The sequence below is a fragment of the Ranitomeya variabilis genome, chromosome 6 (assembly GCF_051348905.1).
Source record: "Ranitomeya variabilis isolate aRanVar5 chromosome 6, aRanVar5.hap1, whole genome shotgun sequence".
In the NCBI taxonomy this organism is placed as follows: domain Eukaryota; kingdom Metazoa; phylum Chordata; class Amphibia; order Anura; family Dendrobatidae; genus Ranitomeya; species Ranitomeya variabilis.
Window position 1 is genome coordinate 16,618,056 of NC_135237.1, and position 21,294 is coordinate 16,639,349.

Here is a 21,294-nt window from a genome sequence, read left to right on the forward strand (position 1 = left end):
AAATGGCCGCGGGAGGCCGCGCGTGCGCAGATGGAGATCGCGGCGGCCATTTTCCCAAAGCGAGATCTCAATCTGCGAACTCGGCTTCAGGAAAATGGCCGCCGCGATCTCCATCTGCGCACGCGCGGCCTCCCACGGCCATTTTCCTGAAGCCCTGAGACGCAGAGTAGTGAATCTGCGCACCCGCGGCCTCAGCAAGATGGCCGCCGCCACCGGAAAAATCCTTAACTCACCCTGCTCTGCTGCTCTCCATCAATACCGGGCCGCGGATTCACCTCAAATATGGATGGGACCTGCTCACGCCATACAGCTCACCGTGCCACATCATCCCCGCACCTCTGTCGCCGCCACAATGCCGGTAAGCCCGCCGCCACCAGGAAAACCACCCAGCTCTGCTGCTCTCCTTCACTACTGCTGTGGCGTCACCTCAAATGTGGAAGGGACCCTGGCCGCTGCCACCTGAGGAAGTGACCGCACGTCTGCCACCGCCACAGCAACCTCCCCATGGACACCAGGCTATGGCGTCGCCCACCTAAGCAGGATGGGACCCTGCTCAGGTGCACGCCGTTCCGCCCACCGCACCTCAGCATCACCTCACCTCTGCCACCACCATGCCTCCTATGACCCTGCTCTGCCACTGCCTGCCCTCAGGTAAGAGATCTTAAATTCGGACAATAAGACAGACCCCCATCTTATAAAAAATCTTTTTTTCTGCATTTTTCACCCCAAATTTGGGGTGCGTCTTATAGTACGGTGCGTCTTATATGCCAAAAAAATACGGTACTCGTTACTCGAGATTTCTCGAGCACGCTCGGGGGTCCTCCGAGTATTTTTTTTAGTGCTCGGAGAGTTAGTTTTTATTGCCGCAGCTGAATGATTTACATCTGTCAGCCAGCATAAGTACATGTGGGGGTTGCCTGGCTGCTAGGGACACACATGTACTTATGCTGGCTAACAGATGTAAATCATTCAGCTGCGGCAATAAAAACTAAATCTCCGAGCACTAAAAAATACTCGGAGGACCCCCCAGCGTGCTCGAGAAATCTCGAGTAACGAGTATATTCACTCATCACTAATTAATACGTGGAATTATATACTTAAAGGGAACTTGTCACCTGAATTTGGCGGGACCAGTTTTGGGTCATATGGGCGGGGTTTTCGGGTGTTTGATTCACCCTTTCCTTACCCGCTGGCTGCATGCTGGCCGCAATATTGGATTGAAGTTCATTCTCTGTCCTCCGGAGTACACGCCTGCGCAAGGCAATATTGCGGCCAGCATGCAGCCAGCGGGTAAGGAAAGGGTGAATCAAACACCAGAAAACCCCGCCCATATGACCCAAAACTGGTCCCGCCAAATTCAGGTGACAGGTTCTCTTTAACAAAAAAGTGTGAAACAATTGAAATTATGTCTTATATTCTAGGTTCTTCAAAGTAGCCACCTTTTGCTTTGATGACTGCTTTGCACACTCTTGGCATTCTCATGATGAGCTTCAAGAGGTAGTCACCGGGAATGGTCTTCCAACAATCATGAAGGAGTTCCCAGAGATGCTTAGCACTTGTTGACCCTTTTGCCTTCACTCTGCGGTCCGGCTCACCCCAAACCATCTCGATTGGGTTCAGGTCTGGTGACTGTGGAGGCCAGGTCATCTGGCGTAGCACCCCATCACTCTCCTTCTTGGTCAAATAGCCCTTACACAGCCTGGAGGTGTGTTTGGGGTCATTGTCCTGTTGAAAACTGAAGGTCCAACTAAACGCAAACCGGATGGAATAGCATGCCGCTGCAAGATGCTGTGGTAGCCATGCTGGTTCAGTATGCCTTCAATTTTGAATAAATCCCCAACAGTGTCACCAGGAAAGCCCCCCCACACCATCACACCTCCTCCTCCATGCTTCACGGTGGGAACCAGGCATGTAGAGTCCATCCGTTCACCTTTTCTGCGTCGCACAAAGACACGGTGGTTGGAACCAAAGATCTCAAATTTGGACTCATCAGACCAAAGCACAGATTTCCACTGGTCTAATCTCCATTCCTTGTGTTCTTTAGCCCAAACAAGTCTCTTCTGCTTGTTGCCTGTCCTTAGCAGTGGTTTCCTAGCAGCTATTTTACCATGAAGGCCTGCTGCACAAAGTCTCCTCTTAACAGTTGTTGTAGAGATGTGTCTGCTGCTAGAACTCTGTGTGGCATTGACCTGGTCTCTAATCTGAGCTGATGTTAACCTGCGATTTCTGAGGCTGGTGATTCGGATAAACTTCTCCTCAGAAGCAGAGGTGACTCTTGGTCTTCCTTTCCTGGGGCGGTCCTCATGTGAGCCAGTTTCTTTGTAGTGCCTGATGGTTTTTGCCACTGCACTTGGGGACACTTTCAAAGTTTTCCCAATTTTTCGGACTGACTGACCTTCATTTCTTAAAGTAATGATGGTCACTCGTTTTTCTTTACTTAGCTGCTTTTTTCTTGCATAATACAAATTCTAACAGTCTATTCAGTAGGACTATCAGCTGTGTATCCACCAGACTTCTGCACAACACAACTGATGGTCCCAACCCCATTTATAAGGCAAGAAATCCCACTTATTAAACCTGACAGGGCACACCTGTGAAATGAAAACCATTCCCGCTGACTACCTCTTGAAGCTCATCAAGAGAATGCCAAGAGTGTGCAAAGCAGTCATCACAGCAAAAGGTGGCTACTTTGAAGAACCTAGAATATAACACATAATTTCAGTTGTTTCACACTTTTTTGTTAAGTACCGTTTTTTTTGGCATATAAGACGTACCATACTATAAGACGCACCCCAAATTTGGGGTGAAAAATGCAGAAAAAAATATTTTTTATAAGATGGGGGTCTGTCTTATTGTCCGAATTTAAGATCTCTTACCTGAGGGCAGGCAGTGGCAGAGCAGGGTCACAGGAGGCATGGTGGTGGCAGAGGTGAGGTGATGCTGAGGTGCGGTGGGCAGAACGGCGTGCACCTGAGCAGGGTCCCATCCTGCTTAGGTGGGCGACGCCATAGCCTGGTGTCCATGGGGAGGTTGCTGTGGCGGTGGCAGACGTGCGGTCACTTCCTCAGGTGGCAGCGGCCAGGGTCCCTTCCACATTTGAGGTGACGCCACAGCAGTAGTGAAGGAGAGCAGCAGAGCTGGGTGGTTTTCCTGGTGGCGGCGGGCTTACCGGCATTGTGGTGGCGACAGAGGTACAGGCATGATGTGGCACGGTGAGCTGTATGGCGTGAGCAGGTCCCATCCATATTTGAGGTGAATCCGCGGCCCGGTATTGATGGAGAGCAGCAGAGCAGGGTGAGTTAAGGAGTTTTCCGGTGGCGGCGGCCGTCTTGCTGAGGCCGCGGGTGCGCAGATTCACTACTCTGCGTCCCAGGGCTTCAGGAAAATGGACGCGGCGGCCATTTTCCTGAAGTCGAGTTCGCAGATTGAGATCTCAGCTTCAGGAAAATGGCCGCCGCGATCTCCATCTGCGCACGTGCGGCCTCCTGCGGCCATTTTCCTGAAGCCCTGGGACGCAGAGTAGTGAATCTGCGCACGCGCGGCCTCAGCAAGATGGCCGCCGCCACCGGAAAATACCGTAACTCACCAGCGCTGCTGCTCTCCATCAATACCGGGCCGCGGATTCACCTCAAATATGGATGGGACCTGCTCACGCCATACAGCTCACCGCGCCACATCATGCCCGCACCTCTGTCGCCGCCACAGTGCCGGTAAGCCTGCGTTCCGAATATAAGACGCACCCCCCATTTTCCTAACAATTTTTTTGGGGAAAAAGTGCGTCTTATATGCCAAAAAATACCGGTATGTTCGCTCATCACTAGTGTTAATTCATAGTTTTGAAGCCTTCAGTGTGAATGTACAAGTTTCATAGTCATGAAAACACAGAAAAATCTTTAAGTGAGAAGGTGTGTCCAAACTTTTGGTCTGTACTGTACTGTAGCTTGAAGGGGTTAACACTTCACCCCTTCCTCCATAATGCTGTCAAAATAATCATGTCCACTTTAACCCCTTCACCACCTTGCAATTTTCCTTTTTTTGCACTGTGGTGTTTTGCTCCCCTTCTTCCCGGAGCCATAACTTTGTTATTTTTTCCATCCACATATGGGGTCTTGTTTTATTGTGGGAGGTGTTGCACTTCTGAACGACACCATTGATTTTACCATAGTGACCTGGAAAACTGGAAAAAAGTCAAAGTCCAGTGAGATTAAAAAAAATAAAAAATCCAATTCCACATTTTTTTTTATTTACCATGGTCATTAAATGTTAATCCTGAGCTGCCGTTATGGTTCTCCGGCCATTACAAGTACGCAGATAACAAACATGTATAGATTCTTTTTTTATTTAAGAGGTAAGAAAAAATATTTCCCTTGTGTCACCATTTTCCGAGACCCATAGCGTCTCCATTTTTCGTGATCAGGGGCTGCGTGAGAGTTTATTTTTTGCACCCCAAGCTGACTTTTTTTTATTGATCCTGTTTTGTGGCAGATACGATTTTCTTGGTTGTCTTTTATTGCAATGTTACAGCGGTATCAAAACTGTAATTCTGACTTCTTTTTTTTCTCGTGTCATTTACCGATCGGATTAACTTGTTTTGATCGAACATTTCTGAAGGCATCAATATCAAATGTGTATTTTTTTTTTGAATGGGAGAAAAGGGGGATGATGTGAACTTCTTTTATTTTGTTTATTTTTATAATCATCTGATCGCCTGTGCTACACATATTCGGGCTTCAGCAGGATAGCAGAAATCACCGGTGTTCATAGAGGCAATCAAGCACGGGGATCGTCTGCAGACCCCGGCTGTCATGACTTATGATACCCCTTTGGCGCCTCGCGACCACGTGAAGGGGGTGACGTTGGGTGGAACTTTTGATGCGCTTCCTGCCAGGGCAAATTAAATTCCGCTGTCAGTGATTGACAGCGGCTTTTAACTGATTAACAGCCACAGATGGAGCTCTGATTCACCTGATGCTCCTAGACATGACAGTTGATCAGATCAGTTGTCATGCTCAGGGAAAGATGCGGGCTCATTGCCGGAGCCCGCGTCAAAGGCAGGGACACGACTGATGATGTACCTATACGTCCAAGGTTTAAATTACACAGACCCTGCTAATAATAATAATAATAATAATAATTTTATTTATATAGCGCCAACATATTCCGCAGCGCTTTACAACTTATAGAGGGGACTTATACAGACAATAGACATTACAGCATAACAGAAATCACAGTTCAAAACAGATACCAGTAGGAATGAGGGCCCTGCTGCTCGCAAGCTACAATCTATGAGGAAAAGGGGAGACACGAGAGGTGGATGGTAACAATTGCTTTAGTTATTTGGACCAGCCATAGTGTAAGGCTCGGGTGTTCATGTAAAGCTGCATGAACCAGTTAACTACCTAAGTATGTAACAGTACAGACACAGAGGCTATTAACTGCATAAAGTGTATGTGTAATGCTCCACAGCTTCTAAAAAAGTGTAATATAGATTTCAGATCCCCAAAAAAAAACAGGTCCAGAATCAGCAGCAGGAAATATAGAGATAAAAGAACAGTGAAGTGTAAAGTGTGGAAGAGTCTGTTAGGAGATGTAATGTATGTACACAGTGACTGCACCAGCAGAATAGTGAGTGCAGCTCTGGGGTATAATACAGGATGTAACTCAGGATCAGTAATGTAATGTATGTACACAGTGACTGCACCAGCAGAATAGTGAGTGCAGCTCTGGAGTATAATACAGGATGTAACTCAGGATCATTAATGTATGTACACAGTGACTGCACCAGCAGAATAGTGAGTGCAGCTCTGGAGTATAATACAGGATGTAACTCAGGATCAGTAATGTAATGTATGTACACAGTGACTGCACCAGCAGAATAGTGAGTGCAGCTCTGGAGTATAATACAGGATGTAACTCAGGATCATTAATGTAATGTATGTACACAGTGACTGCACCAGCAGAATAGTGAGTGCAGCTCTGGGGTATAATACAGGATGTAACTCAGGATCATTAATGTAATGTATGTACACAGTGACTGCACCGGCAGAATAGTGAGTGCAGCTCTGGGGTATAATACAGGATGTAACTCAGGATCAGTAATGTAATGTATGTACACAGTGACTGCACCAGCAGAATAGTGAGTGCAGCTCTGGAGTATAATACAGGATGTAACTCAGGATCAGTAATGTAATGTATGTACACAGTGACTGCACCAGCAGAATAGTGAGTGCGGCTCTGGGGTATAATACAGGATGTAACTCAGGATCATTAATGTAATGTATGTACACAGTGACTGCACCGGCAGAATAGTGAGTGCAGCTCTGGTGTATAATACAGGATGTAACTCAGGATCAGTAATGTAATGTATGTACACAGTGACTGCACCGGCAGAATAGTGAGTGCGGCTCTGGGGTATAATACAGGAGGTAACTCAGGATCAGTAATGTATGTACACAGTGACTGCACCGGCAGAATAGTGAGTGCAGCTCTGGGGTATAATACAGGAGGTAACTCAGGATCAGTAATGTAATGTATGTACACAGTGACTGCACCAGCAGAATAGTGAGTGCAGCTCTGGGGTATAATACAGGAGGTAACTCAGGATCAGTAATGTAATGTATGTACACAGTGACTGCACCAGCAGAATAGTGAGTGCAGCTCTGGGGTATAATACAGGATGTAACTCAGGATCATTAATGTAATGTATGTACACAGTGACTGCGCCAGCAGAATAGTGAGTGCAGCTCTGGGGTATAATACAGGAGGTAACTCAGGATCAGTAATGTAATGTATGTACACAGTGACTGCACCAGCAGAATAGTGAGTGCAGCTCTGGGGTATAATACAGGAGGTAACTCAGGATCAGTAATGTAATGCATGTACACAGTGACTGCACCAGCAGAATAGTGAGTGCAGCTCTGGAGTATAATACAGGATGTAACTCCGGATCAGTAATGTAATGTATGTACACAGTGACTGCACCAGCAGAATAGTGAGTGCGGCTCTGGGGTATAATACAGGATGTAACTCAGGATCAGTAATGTAATGTATGTACACAGTGACTGCACCAGCAGAATAGTGAGTGCGGCTCTGGAGTATAATACAGGATGTAACTCAGGATCAGTAATGTAATGTATGTACACAGTGACTGCACCTGCAGAATAGTGAGTGCAGCTCTGGAGTATAATACAGGATGTAACTCAGGATCAGTAATGTAATGTATGTACACAGTGACTGCACCAGCAGAATAGTGAGTGCAGCTCTGGAGGATAATACAGGATGTAACCTAGGATCAGTAATGTAATGTATGTACACTGTGACTGTACCTGCAGAATAGTGAGTGCAGCTCTGGGGTATAATACAGGATGTAACTCATGATCAGTAATATAATGTATGTACACAGTGACTGCACCTGCAGAATAGTGAGTACAGCTCTGGAGTATAATACAGGATGTAACTCAGGATCAGTAATGTAATGTATGTACACAGTGACTGCACCTGCAGAATAGCGAGTACAGCTCTGGAGTATAATACAGGATGTAACTCAGGATCAGTAATGTAATGTATGTACACAGTGACTGCACCAGCAGAATAGTGAGTGCAGCTCTGGAGTATAATACAGGATGTAACTCCGGATCAGTAATGTTATGTATGTACACAGTGACTGCGCCAGCAGAATAGTGAGTGCAGCTCTGGGATATAATACAGGAGGTAACTCAGGATCAGTAATGTAATGTATGTACACAGTGACTGCACCAGCAGAATAGTGAGTGCAGCTCTGGGGTATAATACAGGATGTAACTCAGGATCAGTAATGTAATGTATGTACACAGTGACTGCACCAGCAGAATAGTGAGTGCGGCTCTGGGGTATAATACAGGATGTAACTCAGGATCAGTAATGTAATGTATGTACACAGTGACTGCACCAGCAGAATAGTGAGTGCAGCTCTGGAGGATAATACAGGATGTAACTCAGGATCAGTAATGTAATGTATGTACACTGTGACTGCACCTGCAGAATAGTGAGTGCAGCTCTGGAGTATAATACAGGATGTAACTCAGGATCAGTAATGTAATGTATGTACACAGTGACTGCACCTGCAGAATAGTGAGTGCAGCTCTGGAGTATAATACAGGATGTAACTCAGGATCAGTAATGTAATGTATGCACACAGTGACTGCACCAGCAGAATAGTGAGTGCAGCTCTGGAGTATAATACAGGATGTAACTCAGGATCAGTAATGTAATGTATGTACACAGTGACTGCTCCAGCAGAATAGTGAGTGCAGCTCTGGAGTATAATACAGGATGTAACTCAGGATCAGTAATGTAATGTATGTACACAGTGACTGCACCAGCAGAATAGTGAGTGCAGCTCTGGAGTATAATACAAGATGTAACTCAGGATCAGTAATATAATGTATGTACACAGTGACTGCACCTGCAGAATAGTGAGTGCAGCTCTGGAGTATAATACAGGAGGTAACTCAGGATCAGTAATGGTATGTACACAGTGACTGCACCAGCAGAATAGTGAGTGCAGCTCTGGGGTATAATACAGGAGGTAAGTCCGGATCAGTAATGTAATGTATGTACACAGTGACTGCACCAGCAGAATAGTGAGTGCAGCTCTGGAGTATAATACAGGAGGTAACTCAGCATCAGTACAGGATCAGTAATGGACGTACATGGTTCTCCTGTGGTATATTTTCTGTTATTCTATGCTCTGGGTATATTACACAATTGCACCATATTACAGGACCTTGCACTCATCATTCTCTACCTGTTATACATGCGTTATATCCCAGTAACCATTGGAATATATTTGCCATTGATCTTGAGCTTTTTGTCGCAGTGGGAAAATGTCCACGTTGCTTTGTACAGAATCTTACTTGTTAGATCTCTGGATGTGTGATGAAGAGTTGATGATTTTTAGTTTTTGATGTTTTCTTTCTGTACTATTTCTGCAATATTTTGTGCATGTAGAGTTTTCATCAATCTACTTCTGATCTTAATGTAATATATTAGGTTGCTGTTACATGATGTTTGTTACATTGGTATCTGACTATTTATTATGTGTTCTGTTTGTCACAGGAACAAAAATCTAAAAAATTTGTTGCGTTGGTGACTGAAGACCGCAACAGGTTTTTTTTATGACCGGAGGCTCATCCTGAGTTACTCTGAGAAGACAGCAAAATCGTCCTTAAAAAAACACCCAACAAGATAAACATGATGGAAACTAGAACTAGGAAGCCAGCAATCAAAACGAGAAGCCGAAGGACCCCGTCACTTCTCTTAGAGAATCAAGAAAAGGGCAAATGTTGCCCCCTATGCGGTAAATGTTATAAATACAACACGGCCCTAGAAACCCATATCAAGATCCATGGCGGAAGAAAACCCTTCAGTAATAAGACCTGCAGTCTAAAGTCAGGGGTGACAGTGACTAGACGGCAACGTACCCGAAGCTTGGGTGCAGAAAATGTGGTTCCATTGGAGACAACCAGCAAATCTTCATCCAAAAACTCCACTCCAAAATCCAGCAGTAATGCAAAAACTAACTCAAAAAAGAAAGCAAAAGGCAAGAAGGAAATCGCAAGAAACAAGGAGGGCACAAGAAACAAGAAGGCGAGCGCCAAAAAGAGAAAAACCAAGAAGGTGACGTGCAAAGCAAAATCAGCTGCCAAGAGGCGTAGAAATAATGAGGAAGCGGATAAGGATAAGCCGCTGAAATGTCGATATTGTGAGAAAAGGTTTAACAGCCAGTCCATCCTGGAAGCCCATCACCGAGTCCACACAGGTCAGCTAGCCTACCCATGCACGTTCTGTGACCAGAGCTTCTCCAGGGCATCGCTGCTTACAGCTCATAGCATCAATCACAAGTTTTGCAAACCTTACCAGTGCAGCCAGTGCGACAGAAACTTCAACGACAAGAAGCTGTTCTTAACTCATCAGAAGACACACGTCGGAGATGAACCCCAAGAATGCAGTGAGTGTAACAGCTGGTTCCCCAGTCGTAGCAGCTTGTTGGTCCATGAGCAAAGCCACCTAAAGCCCAAGCCCTATCAGTGCCGGCACTGTGAGAAGAGCTTCAACGACAAGTCCCTGCTCAACACTCACGAGGGAGTGCACACGGGGGACAAGCCGTTCAAGTGCGGCCAATGCAACGAGAGCTTCTTTCTGAAAACCCAAATGTTGGCCCATCAGGACGCACACACCCCAGAAAAACCCTTTGCCTGCAGCCAATGCGAGAGGAGCTTCAATAAGAAACAGACGCTCCTGGCGCACATCCGAGTCCACAATCTGTACAATATCCAGGCACTCAAATCTTATAGACAGTAAGGTGACCACAGGGCTACTGGCCTAGTGGCTCTAAGACATTGCCCGTCTACATGCAGACAGCACTACCTACGTCTCCATACATGCATGTCCTGCATTCATGAACATTAGTGGATAGCGGTGCAATGGGGTCTGTTGTAGCTGCCAAATGAGCCTGCCCCTGTCCGAACTGTTCTGTGTTCTCTGCATGGGTGGATCCAAGATGGAGATGATGGGATCCACAGCCGAGCTGTGTCACACGCTGAGACACTACATTGTAGTTCTCCACTTTGTATTAGCATATTAGCAAAATCTGCTTACTGTCACTGCAAAGCCTCTCTCCCCTCAACTAAGTGACAGATCGCCCATAAAGGGACTGTCTGGTGAATAAACTCATTTTAATGGCCATACAGGGTGTGTATACTTCTGTGTGTGGGGGACTCGGACGTACATTTGTTCCACAGACTTTCTATTGATAGTGAGATGTGTGTAGTGATGGTTTGTTTTTGTTTTTTGTGGTGGAAAGAAACACTTTCTGGGTTCTTAACCAGATCGTAGCTGATTGCTACAGGACAGCCTGTGATCGGCTTATTCTTGGGGAAACCTCTGAGCTCCCATTTCAGTTGAAGACCTGAACCCGGCTGGTTCTCAGAGCGTGGTATTTACTATGAACTGGATGAGCACTGCGCCGCCTGGGAAGAAAGCGGCTGATCAGTCGTCCCCCTCGTGCCGGGGTCCGTCTCAGACTGCCATATTAAGAAAAAGTAATCCTAGGTCGCTGTTGTGAGCTCTAGCTCTAGCTTGGCAATACTTGACTTTATGAGCTGCTTGGTGGCCATATTTACACTTTTCATAAAGGCTCATCCTCCGAACGTTAGCGTGGGGTAGTGACCCAGTGATGGATCGGCAGAAGAACTGAACATCTCGTGGTTTGTTTGTTTGTCTTTGAGACCACATAACTATCTGAATCCAATCTGTCGTTCCCATCTACTCATCTGGAGTTTTTATGTCCATATATTATTTTTATTAGGGTCCATTAAATGTTAGTTTTTCAGCTGCTCTGACATCACTTCCTCCTCTGTCCGCCTCCCACGTGCACACTGTACGTAATACTGGTAACGGTGAGGACTCTGCTCAATATTGGTAGCTACTTATGTATTTGAACCAGAAACCAGTGGAACATCCAGTACTGTGCAAAAATTTTAGGCAGATATGGTAAGAAATACCAGAAAATAAGAAGCTTTCTAAAATATCAATGTTAATAGTTAGCATTTTATTAATGGATACAAATAAAGTGAAATACCAAAGGGGGATGTAAATCCCATTAGTACCTGGTGATTCCTGTTGCCTCTGTCATCTTCAGTATCTGGTGACCGCCTGTCGCCTCCGTCATCTTCAGTATCTGGTGACCACCCGTCGCCTCCATCATCTTCAGTATCTGGTGACCGCCTGTCGCCTCCGTCATCTTCAGTATCTGGTGACCGCCCGTCGCCTCCGTCATCATCAGTATCTGGTGACCGCCAGTCGTCTCCGTCATCTTCAGTATCTGGTGACCGCCCACCGGCTCCGTCAACATCTGGTGATGGCTCACCACCTCCTCACATGGCGATATTGACAAAAAAATAAAAAAGTTTTAGCTCTGGGTAGATGGGGAGCAAAAATTGGAAATGCAAAAAACAACCCTAAGTTCATGAAGGGATTAATACTAGTGATGAGCGAGTGTACTCGTTGCTCAGGTTTTTCCGAGCACGCACGGGTGTCCTCCGAGTATTCGTTAGTGTTCGGAGATTTAGTTTTCATCACCTCAGCTGAGTTATTTACAGCTAATAGCCAGACTGAGTACATGTGGGGGTTGCCTGGTTGCTAGGGAACCCCCACATGTACTCAGGCTGGCTATTAGCCGTAAATCATTCAGCTGAGGTGATGAAAACTAAATCTCCGAGCAGTCATAAATACTCGGAGGACACCCGAGCGTGCTCCGGAAAACCCGAGCAATGAGTACACTCGCTCATCACTAAATAATAGTTAAAAATACCAGTTATCGTCCATCCCAGAAGTGGAACATGACATGATCTGCTCCAGTTCTGGAACATCACCTTCGCTCTTCCCGCTAGCCCTTTATGCTTTGGCAATCGGGATAATGGGGTTTGGGGTTGATGTCAGCTGGAGATTTTCCAAAAACACAGCTGGTGCTAGTATTGGAGAAGGGTCTACCAGACACCCCCATTACTAACCCAGTAATCAAAAATAAACACACAAAATACTTTCTTTGACTAAACACTTTCCCTGATTCACTACTTTATTAAAATAAAAAAAAAATCCAACGTAGTTCACCAAATCTGATGTAGTCCTATGAAAGAATTGATGTCATGCAGACTTGAATCTGCACCAGATCTGTAAATTCACAAATAAGCAACATGTGCCTGACACGTAAGGATTACCAATTGCTTTGCTGGCATCATGATTTCCATCAGGTTTTATACCAAATCCATGCGGCAAAAACACAACATGTGAACACAGCCTTAGAAGTACGATATGCAGAGTAGACAGGGTGGCGGGCAGAGCTGGAAGTCTGCAGAAGATGGCTGCATCCCGTTACTGAGCAGGAAGTGATGTCATAGGCGCGGATTTGACATCTGCTCCACCCAGTAGACTGCAGCGGGAGTCGGTGTCTTCAGTGGTTTTCTGTTTTGTTCTCTGCAGCTTTGACACTTACGGTATATTTATAGGATTAAAGGAAAATATTCCGGGGCCCCAATATGTCACCTGCATCTGGTAGTATTATGAGTTGTGAGCATTCATACGGAGTTTCATCTTATTGCACTTTATTTCTTTTAGGCTGGAGAAGAGGACGCGATGACTGTGGCTTCACAACTTATAGTTTATACCAAGTTGGTAGTTGTCTGTGTATCTGAACTAAAAAATACATAATAAAGCCATATACTTGTATGCATCAGTATTTCTTTATATGACTCTCCGAAAAGGAACATGTACAATGAGGGGAGCTGTAGCGGAACACTTGAAAGGGAATGAACACTTTTTGTACCTATTTTTTAATACTTTTGTCCACAGATTTAAAAATATGAAACTTTTGCAAGAGCCATAAAAAGAAAAAAAAAAACTTTAGATAAAAAAGGGGTAAAAATGTCAGCACTCAAATGCAGGAATATGAATAGTTTATTAATAACGAAGCAAAGCTGAAAAAGAATGTCAGACCCAAATATATATATATTGGTATACGAAAAAGATGGATGAACAAGAAAAATGAAAATGTATAAAAGAAAAAAATCACGACTGGTCATATAGAATTAAATTAACCCCTTTCCAATGTTGGGCGTAATAGTATGTTAATATCGGGCTCCCCCTGTTCAGTGCGGACTCCAGCACTGAGCCCGCACCTTTCCGGGCACATGGCAGCTGATCTATACAGCTGACATGTGCCCGGGTGGAATCGTGATCCACCCGTGGCTGTTAACTAGTTAAATGCTGCTTTCAATTTCTGACAGCAGCATTTAACTCGCGCTTACCGGAAGAGCATCCTTTATCCTGCCCATCGGTGACCCCGTCACATGATCATGGGTCAGCATGACAACTAGAGGTCTGCAGCAGACCTCTATGTTTGTCATAGCCAGATTGCTATGCTCATAGCAAGTGAGCGTTTCTGCTACACACAGGCGATCTGATCATCGCCTGTATGTAGCAGAGCCGATCGGATTTCGGCAAATTCTAGTCTCCCATGGAGACTATTGAAGCATGCAAAAAGAAAAAAAAAAAAAAAAGTTTCAATACAAAATATATAAGTTCAAATCCCCTTTTGCCCCATTCAAAATAAAACAAACAAAAAATCAAATATATACATTTTGTATTGCCACATTCAGAATCGCCCAATCTATCACTATAAAAAAGAATTAACCTGATCGCTAAACGGCGTAATGAGAAAAAAGTCAAAACGCCAAAATTACTTTTTTGGGTCACCGCAACATTGCATTAAAATGCAATAACGGGCGATCAAAAAGTTATATCTGCACCAAAATAATATTGTTTAAAATGTCAGCTTGGCGCACAAAAAATAAGCTCTCACCCAACCCCAGATCATGAAAAATGGTGAAGCTACAGATATCGGAAAATGGCGCTTTTTTTTTTTACAACAAATGTTGGTATTTTTTTACCACTTAAATAAAACAAAACCTAGACATGTTTGGTATTTAGACCTCGTAATGACCTCAGGAATTATAATGGCAGGTCAGTTTTAGCATTTAGTGAACATGGTAAAACAAAAAAAACCCTGTAGAATTGCACTTTTTTTTTTTGCAATTTCACCACATAATTTTTTTCCCGTTTTCCAGTGAACTTGTCCTGCAAAAAAACAAGCCCTCACATGGACACATTGACCGAAAAACAAAAAAGTTATAACTCTGAGAAGGGGAGCAAAAAACAAGAATTCAAAAACTGAAATGCCCCTGGTCGTTAAGGGGTTAAAAGGATATCAAATGCAGTGTACATAAGCGAATATAAGGTCATACATGCTATGCAGGAAAAGAAAAGAGGACTAGAACATAAATCCGCTAATTTAAAGAATATATGATAAATGTCAGGTCGCTATAGTCCGAGGGGTAAGTATCAAGGAGGTTTCCCTTATTTGCAGGAGAGTTTGCAAGCATGAGCTAATCAGTATACTTGTTAAAATACTAATCTGGACATCATTGGTGACTACTATGCGTTTCTTATGATGTACCATTTTAAACTAAATGTCCTAATGATTGGAGGAGCTTCTTTATCACATTTGTATGGGAATACAATAAAATTGTATAACTGTGATGAAATGGAAGAATAATAGGGATGAGTGAACTCTGATATCACTTGGTTGTCTGGGTGCTCACATGTGCTTGACATAAATGTATAGGTGTAATTAGAGATTATTTACCTAAAGAAGAAATGCCAGCTTCTCCTTTCGTCCCCGGAAGAAGCTGGCGGCGAAACGTGCGTCGGGGTGAGGGGACGCCTGGGCATCTCCAGCGGCAGTTTTCTATTTTTCAGATAAATAATCTGTACTTACACCTATACATTTATATCTAAATGTCTGGCCATTAGGAATGTGTTAGCAGCTTTGCTGCACCCATCCAAGATTTTTTGTCGGCATGTATTCAGGACATTGTTTAGATCATAGTGTTTACACCTGATGTTCATTTGTAGCCACAAATTAGTGGGGGTTTGGTACTGGGGTTAAATTGCATGGTAGGAGTTATTGTATGAGTATATATTCTCTTTTTTTGATTATTATCCCTCCATATATACATTAAAAAAATCACCATTTCTTTCTTTCATTTATGCCTTCTGCTTTTGCTCAGCGTCCCCTACAGCTATTCTACTTTTTTATATTGTATGGTTTTAAATTTCTTGAATAAAAATAACTTTTATTTAATATTCATTTTTTGGATCTGTTCCTTTCCCCATATTTATTTTCCATATGGGATTGTTGTTATAATCAGGGGTTATAAAAGTACAGGCGCAGTGACGCTCGGCTCACTGATGCCAATGCACAGCTCTGTGACAGTTGTTATTGGAGGTAGAGAGTGCTTGTCCAGGTGTGTGCTCAGTATAACGAATCCGCCCTGTAGTGTAGATACTGGTAGATACTGGTGCTGAAGCTCAGCCATCGTTCTAACAGCCCTTCTAAGGGCTAATCATTTGTATCACATACAATCTGCATTTAGCCTAGAGAGGGAGACAGAGTCACAGGACCAGGGAGAGTGACTGAATACATGCACTAGGTAGGGATTAGGGCTTTGCAGTCTGGTGCTAAATACACTGCTCAAAAAAATAAAGGGAACACTTAAACAACTGTTGTGAAATTGGATTTTGGGCTCCCCCGGTGGCCACTGGTGGAATTGAACTGGTGTGCATCATCCTCTCTGTTCACCTGTTTCCATCAGGATGTGGGCGTCGCTATTTAGCCTTGCTCCTCTGTCACTTCCATGCCGGTCAACATTGTAATCAGAAGCCTTTCTGTGCATGTTCCTGCTGCTAGACAACTCCCAGCTAAGTTGGACTTGTCCTTGTTTGTTTTTGCATTTTGTTCCAGTTCACAGCTGTAGTTTCGTTTCTGTGTCTGGAAAGCTCTTGTGATCTGAAATTGCCACTCTGATGTTATGAGTTAATACTAGAGTCTTAAAGTAATTTCAGGATGGTATTTTGATAGGGTTTTCAGCTGACCATGAAAGTGCCCTTTCTGTCTTCCTGCTATCTAGTAAGCGGACCTCAATTTTGCTAAACCTATTTTCATACTACGTTTGTCATTTCATCTAAAATCACCGCCAATATTTGTGGGGGCCTCTGTCTGCCTTTCGGGGAAATTTCTCTAGAGGTGAGCCAGGACTATATTTTCCTCTGCCAGGATTAGTTAGTCCTCCGGCCGGCGCTGGGCGTCTAGGGATAAAAACGCAGGCTACGCTACCCGGCTACTGTTAGTTGTGCGGCAGGTTTAGTTCATGGTCAGTTTAGTTTCCATCCTTCCAAGAGCTAGTTCGTATGTTTGCTGGGCTATGTTCTCTTGCCATTGAGAACCATAACAGTTTGACCGGCCTAAAAGGGTTAAATTAATTGACAGAGAAAGGAGAGAAAAGAGAAGTCTGCTGAAGATTTTATTTTTTTTTTTCTCAGTTCTGAGTGTGCTTGTAATTGAATCTCTTGCAAGTCTGCCTATATTGCAGCCTTTCTCTCTCTCTCTCCTTCTAATCCTGGAATGGCTCTGTGTTCACCTGTTTAAAATGGATATTCAGAGTTTAGCTGCAGGTTTGAATAATCTCACCACGAAAGTTCAAAACTTACAAGATTTTGTTGTTCATGTTCCTATATCTGAACCTAGAATTCCTTTGCCTGAATTTTTCTCGGGGAATAGATCTTGCTTTCAAAATTTCAAAAATAATTGCAAGTTGTTTTTGTCCCTGAAATCTCGCTCTGCTGGAGATCCTGCTCTGCAGGTCAGGATTGTGATTTCTCTGCTCCGGGGCGACCCTCAGGATTGGGCTTTTGCATTGGCTCCAGGGGATCCTGCGTTGCTCAATGTGGATGCGTTTTTTCTGGCCTTGGGGTTGCTTTATGAGGAACCTCAGTTAGAACTTCAGGCGGAAAAGGCCTTGATGTCCCTATCTCAGGGGCAAGACGAAGCTGAAATATACTGCCAGAAATTCCGTAAATGGGCTGTGCTTACTCAGTGGAATGAGTGCGCCCTGGCGGCGAATTTCAGAGAGGGTCTCTCTGATGCCATTAAGGATGTTATGGTGGGGTTCCCTGTGCCTGCGGGTCTGAATGAGTCCATGACAATGGCTATCCAGATCGATAGGCGTCTGCGGGAGCGCAAACCTGTGCACCATTTGGCGGTGTCTACTGAGAAGACGCCAGAGAATATGCAATGTGATAGAATTCTGTCCAGAAGTGAACGGCAGAATTTTAGACGAAAAAATGGGTTGTGCTTCTATTGCGGTGATTCAACTCATGTTATATCAGCATGCTCTAAGCGTACTAAGAAGCTTGATAAGTCTGTTTCAATTGGCACTTTACAGTCTAAGTTTATTCTATCTGTGACCCTGATTTGTTCTTTATCATCTATTACCGCGGATGCCTATGTCGACTCTGGCGCCGCTTTGAGTCTTATGGATTGGTCCTTTGCCAAACGCTGTGGGTATGATTTGGAGCCTCTTGAAACTCCTATACCCCTGAAGGGGATTGACTCCACCCCATTGGCTAGCAATAAACCACAATACTGGACACAAGTAACTATGCGGATTAATCCGGATCACCAGGAGATTATTCGCTTTCTTGTGCTGTATAACCTACATGATGTGTTGGTGCTTGGATTGCCATGGCTGCAATCTCATAACCCAGTCCTTGACTGGAAAGCTATGTCTGTGTTAAGCTGGGGATGTAAGGGGACGCATGGGGACGTACCTGTGGTTTCCATTTCATCATCTATTCCCTCTGAGATTCCTGAATTCTTGACTGAATATCGTGACGTTTTTGAAGAACCTAAGCTTGGTTCATTACCTCCGCACCGGGAGTGCGATTGTGCCATAGATTTGATTCCGGGTAGTAAATACCCTAAGGGTCGTTTATTTAATCTGTCTGTGCCTGAACATGCTGCTATGCGAGAATATATAAAGGAGTCCTTGGAAAAGGGACATATTCGTCCTTCGTCATCTCCCTTAGGAGCCGGTTTTTTCTTTGTGGCTAAGAAAGATGGCTCTTTGAGGCCGTGCATTGATTATCGGCTTTTAAATAAAATCACGGTTAAATATCAATATCCGTTGCCACTGCTGACTGATTTGTTTGCTCGCATAAAGGGGGCCAAGTGGTTCTCTAAGATAGATCTTCGTGGGGCGTATAATTTGGTGCGAATTAAGCAGGGGGATGAGTGGAAAACCGCATTTAATACGCCCGAGGGCCACTTTGAGTATTTGGTGATGCCTTTTGGTCTTTCAAATGCCCCTTCAGTCTTTCAGTCCTTTATGCATGACATTTTCCGTGATTATTTGGATAAATTTATGATTGTGTATCTGGATGATATTTTGATTTTTTCGGATGACTGGGACTCTCATGTCCAGCAGGTCAGGAGGGTTTTTCAGGTTTTGCGGTCTAATTCCTTGTGTGTGAAGGGTTCTAAGTGCGTTTTTGGGGTTCAAAAGATTTCCTTTTTGGGATATATTTTTTCCCCCTCTTCCATCGAGATGGATCCTGTCAAGGTTCAGGCTATTTGTGATTGGACGCAACCCTCTTCTCTTAAGAGTCTTCAGAAATTTTTGGGCTTTGCTAACTTTTATCGTCGATTTATTGCTGGTTTTTCTGATGTTGTTAAACCATTGACTGATTTGACTAAGAAGGGTGCTGATGTTGCTGATTGGTCCCCTGCTGCTGTGGAGGCCTTTCGGGAGCTTAAGCGCCGCTTTTCTTCCGCCCCTGTGTTGCGTCAGCCTGATGTTGCTCTTCCTTTTCAGGTTGAGGTCGACGCTTCTGAAATCGGAGCTGGGGCGGTTTTGTCGCAGAGAAGTTCCGATTGCTCCGTGATGAGACCTTGTGCTTTTTTCTCGCGTAAATTTTCGCCCGCCGAGCGGAATTATGATGTTGGGAATCGGGAGCTTTTGGCCATGAAGTGGGCTTTTGAGGAGTGGCGTCATTGGCTTGAGGGGGCTAGACATCAGGTGGTGGTATTGACTGACCACAAAAATCTAATTTATCTTGAGTCCGCCAGACGCCTGAATCCTAGACAGGCGCGCTGGTCGTTGTTTTTCTCTCGGTTTAATTTTGTGGTGTCCTACCTGCCGGGTTCTAAGAATGTTAAGGCGGATGCCCTTTCTAGGAGTTTTGAGCCTGACTCCCCTGGTAATTCTGAACCTACAGGTATCCTTAAGGATGGAGTGATATTGTCTGCCGTTTCTCCAGACCTGCGGCGGGCCTTGCAGGAGTTTCAGGCGGATAGACCTGATCGTTGCCCACCTGGTAGACTGTTTGTTCCTGATGATTGGACCAGTAAAGTCATTTCTGAGGTTCATTCTTCTGCGTTGGCAGGTCATCCTGGAATCTTTGGTACCAGGGATTTGGTGGCAAGGTCCTTCTGGTGGCCTTCCCTGTCTCGAGATGTGCGAGGCTTCGTGCAGTCTTGTGACGTTTGTGCTCGGGCCAAGCCTTGTTGTTCTCGGGCTAGTGGATTGTTGTTGCCCTTGCCTATCCCGAAGAGGCCCTGGACACACATCTCGATGGATTTTATTTCGGATCTTCCTGTTTCTCAGAAGATGTCTGTCATCTGGGTGGTGTGTGATCGTTTCTCTAAGATGGTCCATTTGGTTCCCCTGCCTAAGTTGCCTTCTTCTTCCGAGTTGGTTCCTCTGTTTTTTCAAAATGTGGTCCGTTTGCATGGTATTCCGGAGCATATCGTTTCTGACAGAGGTACCCAATTCGTGTCTAGATTTTGGCGAGCATTCTGTGCTAGGATGGGCATAGATTTGTCTTTCTCGTCTGCTTTCCATCCTCAGACTAATGGCCAGACCGAGCGGACGAATCAGACCTTGGAGACATATTTGAGGTGTTTTGTGTCTGCAGATCAGGATGATTGGGTTGCTTTTTTGCCTTTAGCGGAGTTTGCCCTCAATAATCGGGCCAGTTCTGCCACCTTGGTGTCTCCCTTTTTCTGTAATTCGGGGTTTCATCCTCGATTTTCTTCTGGTCAGGTGGAATCTTCGGATTGTCCTGGAGTGGATGCTGTGGTGGAGAGGTTGCATCAGATTTGGGGGCAGGTAGTGGACAATTTGAAGTTGTCCCAGGAGAAGACTCAGCTTTTTGCCAACCGCCGGCGTCGGGTTGGTCCTCGGCTTTGTGTTGGGGACTTGGTGTGGTTGTCTTCTCGTTTTGTCCCTATGAGGGTTTCTTCCCCCAAGTTTAAGCCTCGGTTCATCGGCCTGTACAAGATATTGGAGATTCTTAACCCTGTGTCCTTCCGTTTGGACCTCCCTGCATCTTTTTCTATTCATAATGTTTTTCATCGGTCATTATTGCGCAGGTATGAGGTACCGGTTGTGCCTTCCGTTGAGCCTCCTGCTCCGGTGTTGGTTGAGGGCGAGTTGGAGTACGTTGTGGAAAAAATCTTGGACTCCCGTGTTTCCAGACGGAAACTCCAGTATCTGGTCAAATGGAAGGGATACGGTCAGGAGGATAATTCTTGGGTGACTGCCTCTGATGTTCATGCCTCCGATTTGGTCCGTGCCTTTCATAGGGCTCATCCTGATCGCCCTGGTGGTTCTGGTGAGGGTTCGGTGCCCCCTCCTTGAGGGGGGGGTACTGTTGTGAAATTGGATTTTGGGCTCCCCCGGTGGCCACTGGTGGAATTGAACTGGTGTGCATCATCCTCTCTGTTCACCTGTTTCCATCAGGATGTGGGAGTCGCTATTTAGCCTTGCTCCTCTGTCACTTCCATGCCGGTCAACATTG

At 44.9% G+C, this 21,294-nt stretch overlaps 1 protein-coding gene across 1 annotated transcript in view; it reads left to right on the top strand.

Moving 5' to 3' along the window:
* The window catches only part of LOC143781367 (uncharacterized), a 28,085-nt gene extending 16,449 nt beyond the window's left edge, over positions 1-11,636 (top strand). Inside the window, exon 2 of the mRNA XM_077267938.1 lies at positions 9,097-11,636. Coding sequence (XP_077124053.1) covers positions 9,232-10,341 — 1,110 coding nt within the window. The 5' untranslated portion in view covers positions 9,097-9,231 and the 3' untranslated portion in view covers positions 10,342-11,636. The remainder of the gene's footprint in view (positions 1-9,096) is intronic.
* Positions 11,637-21,294: the final 9,658 nt, after the last annotated feature.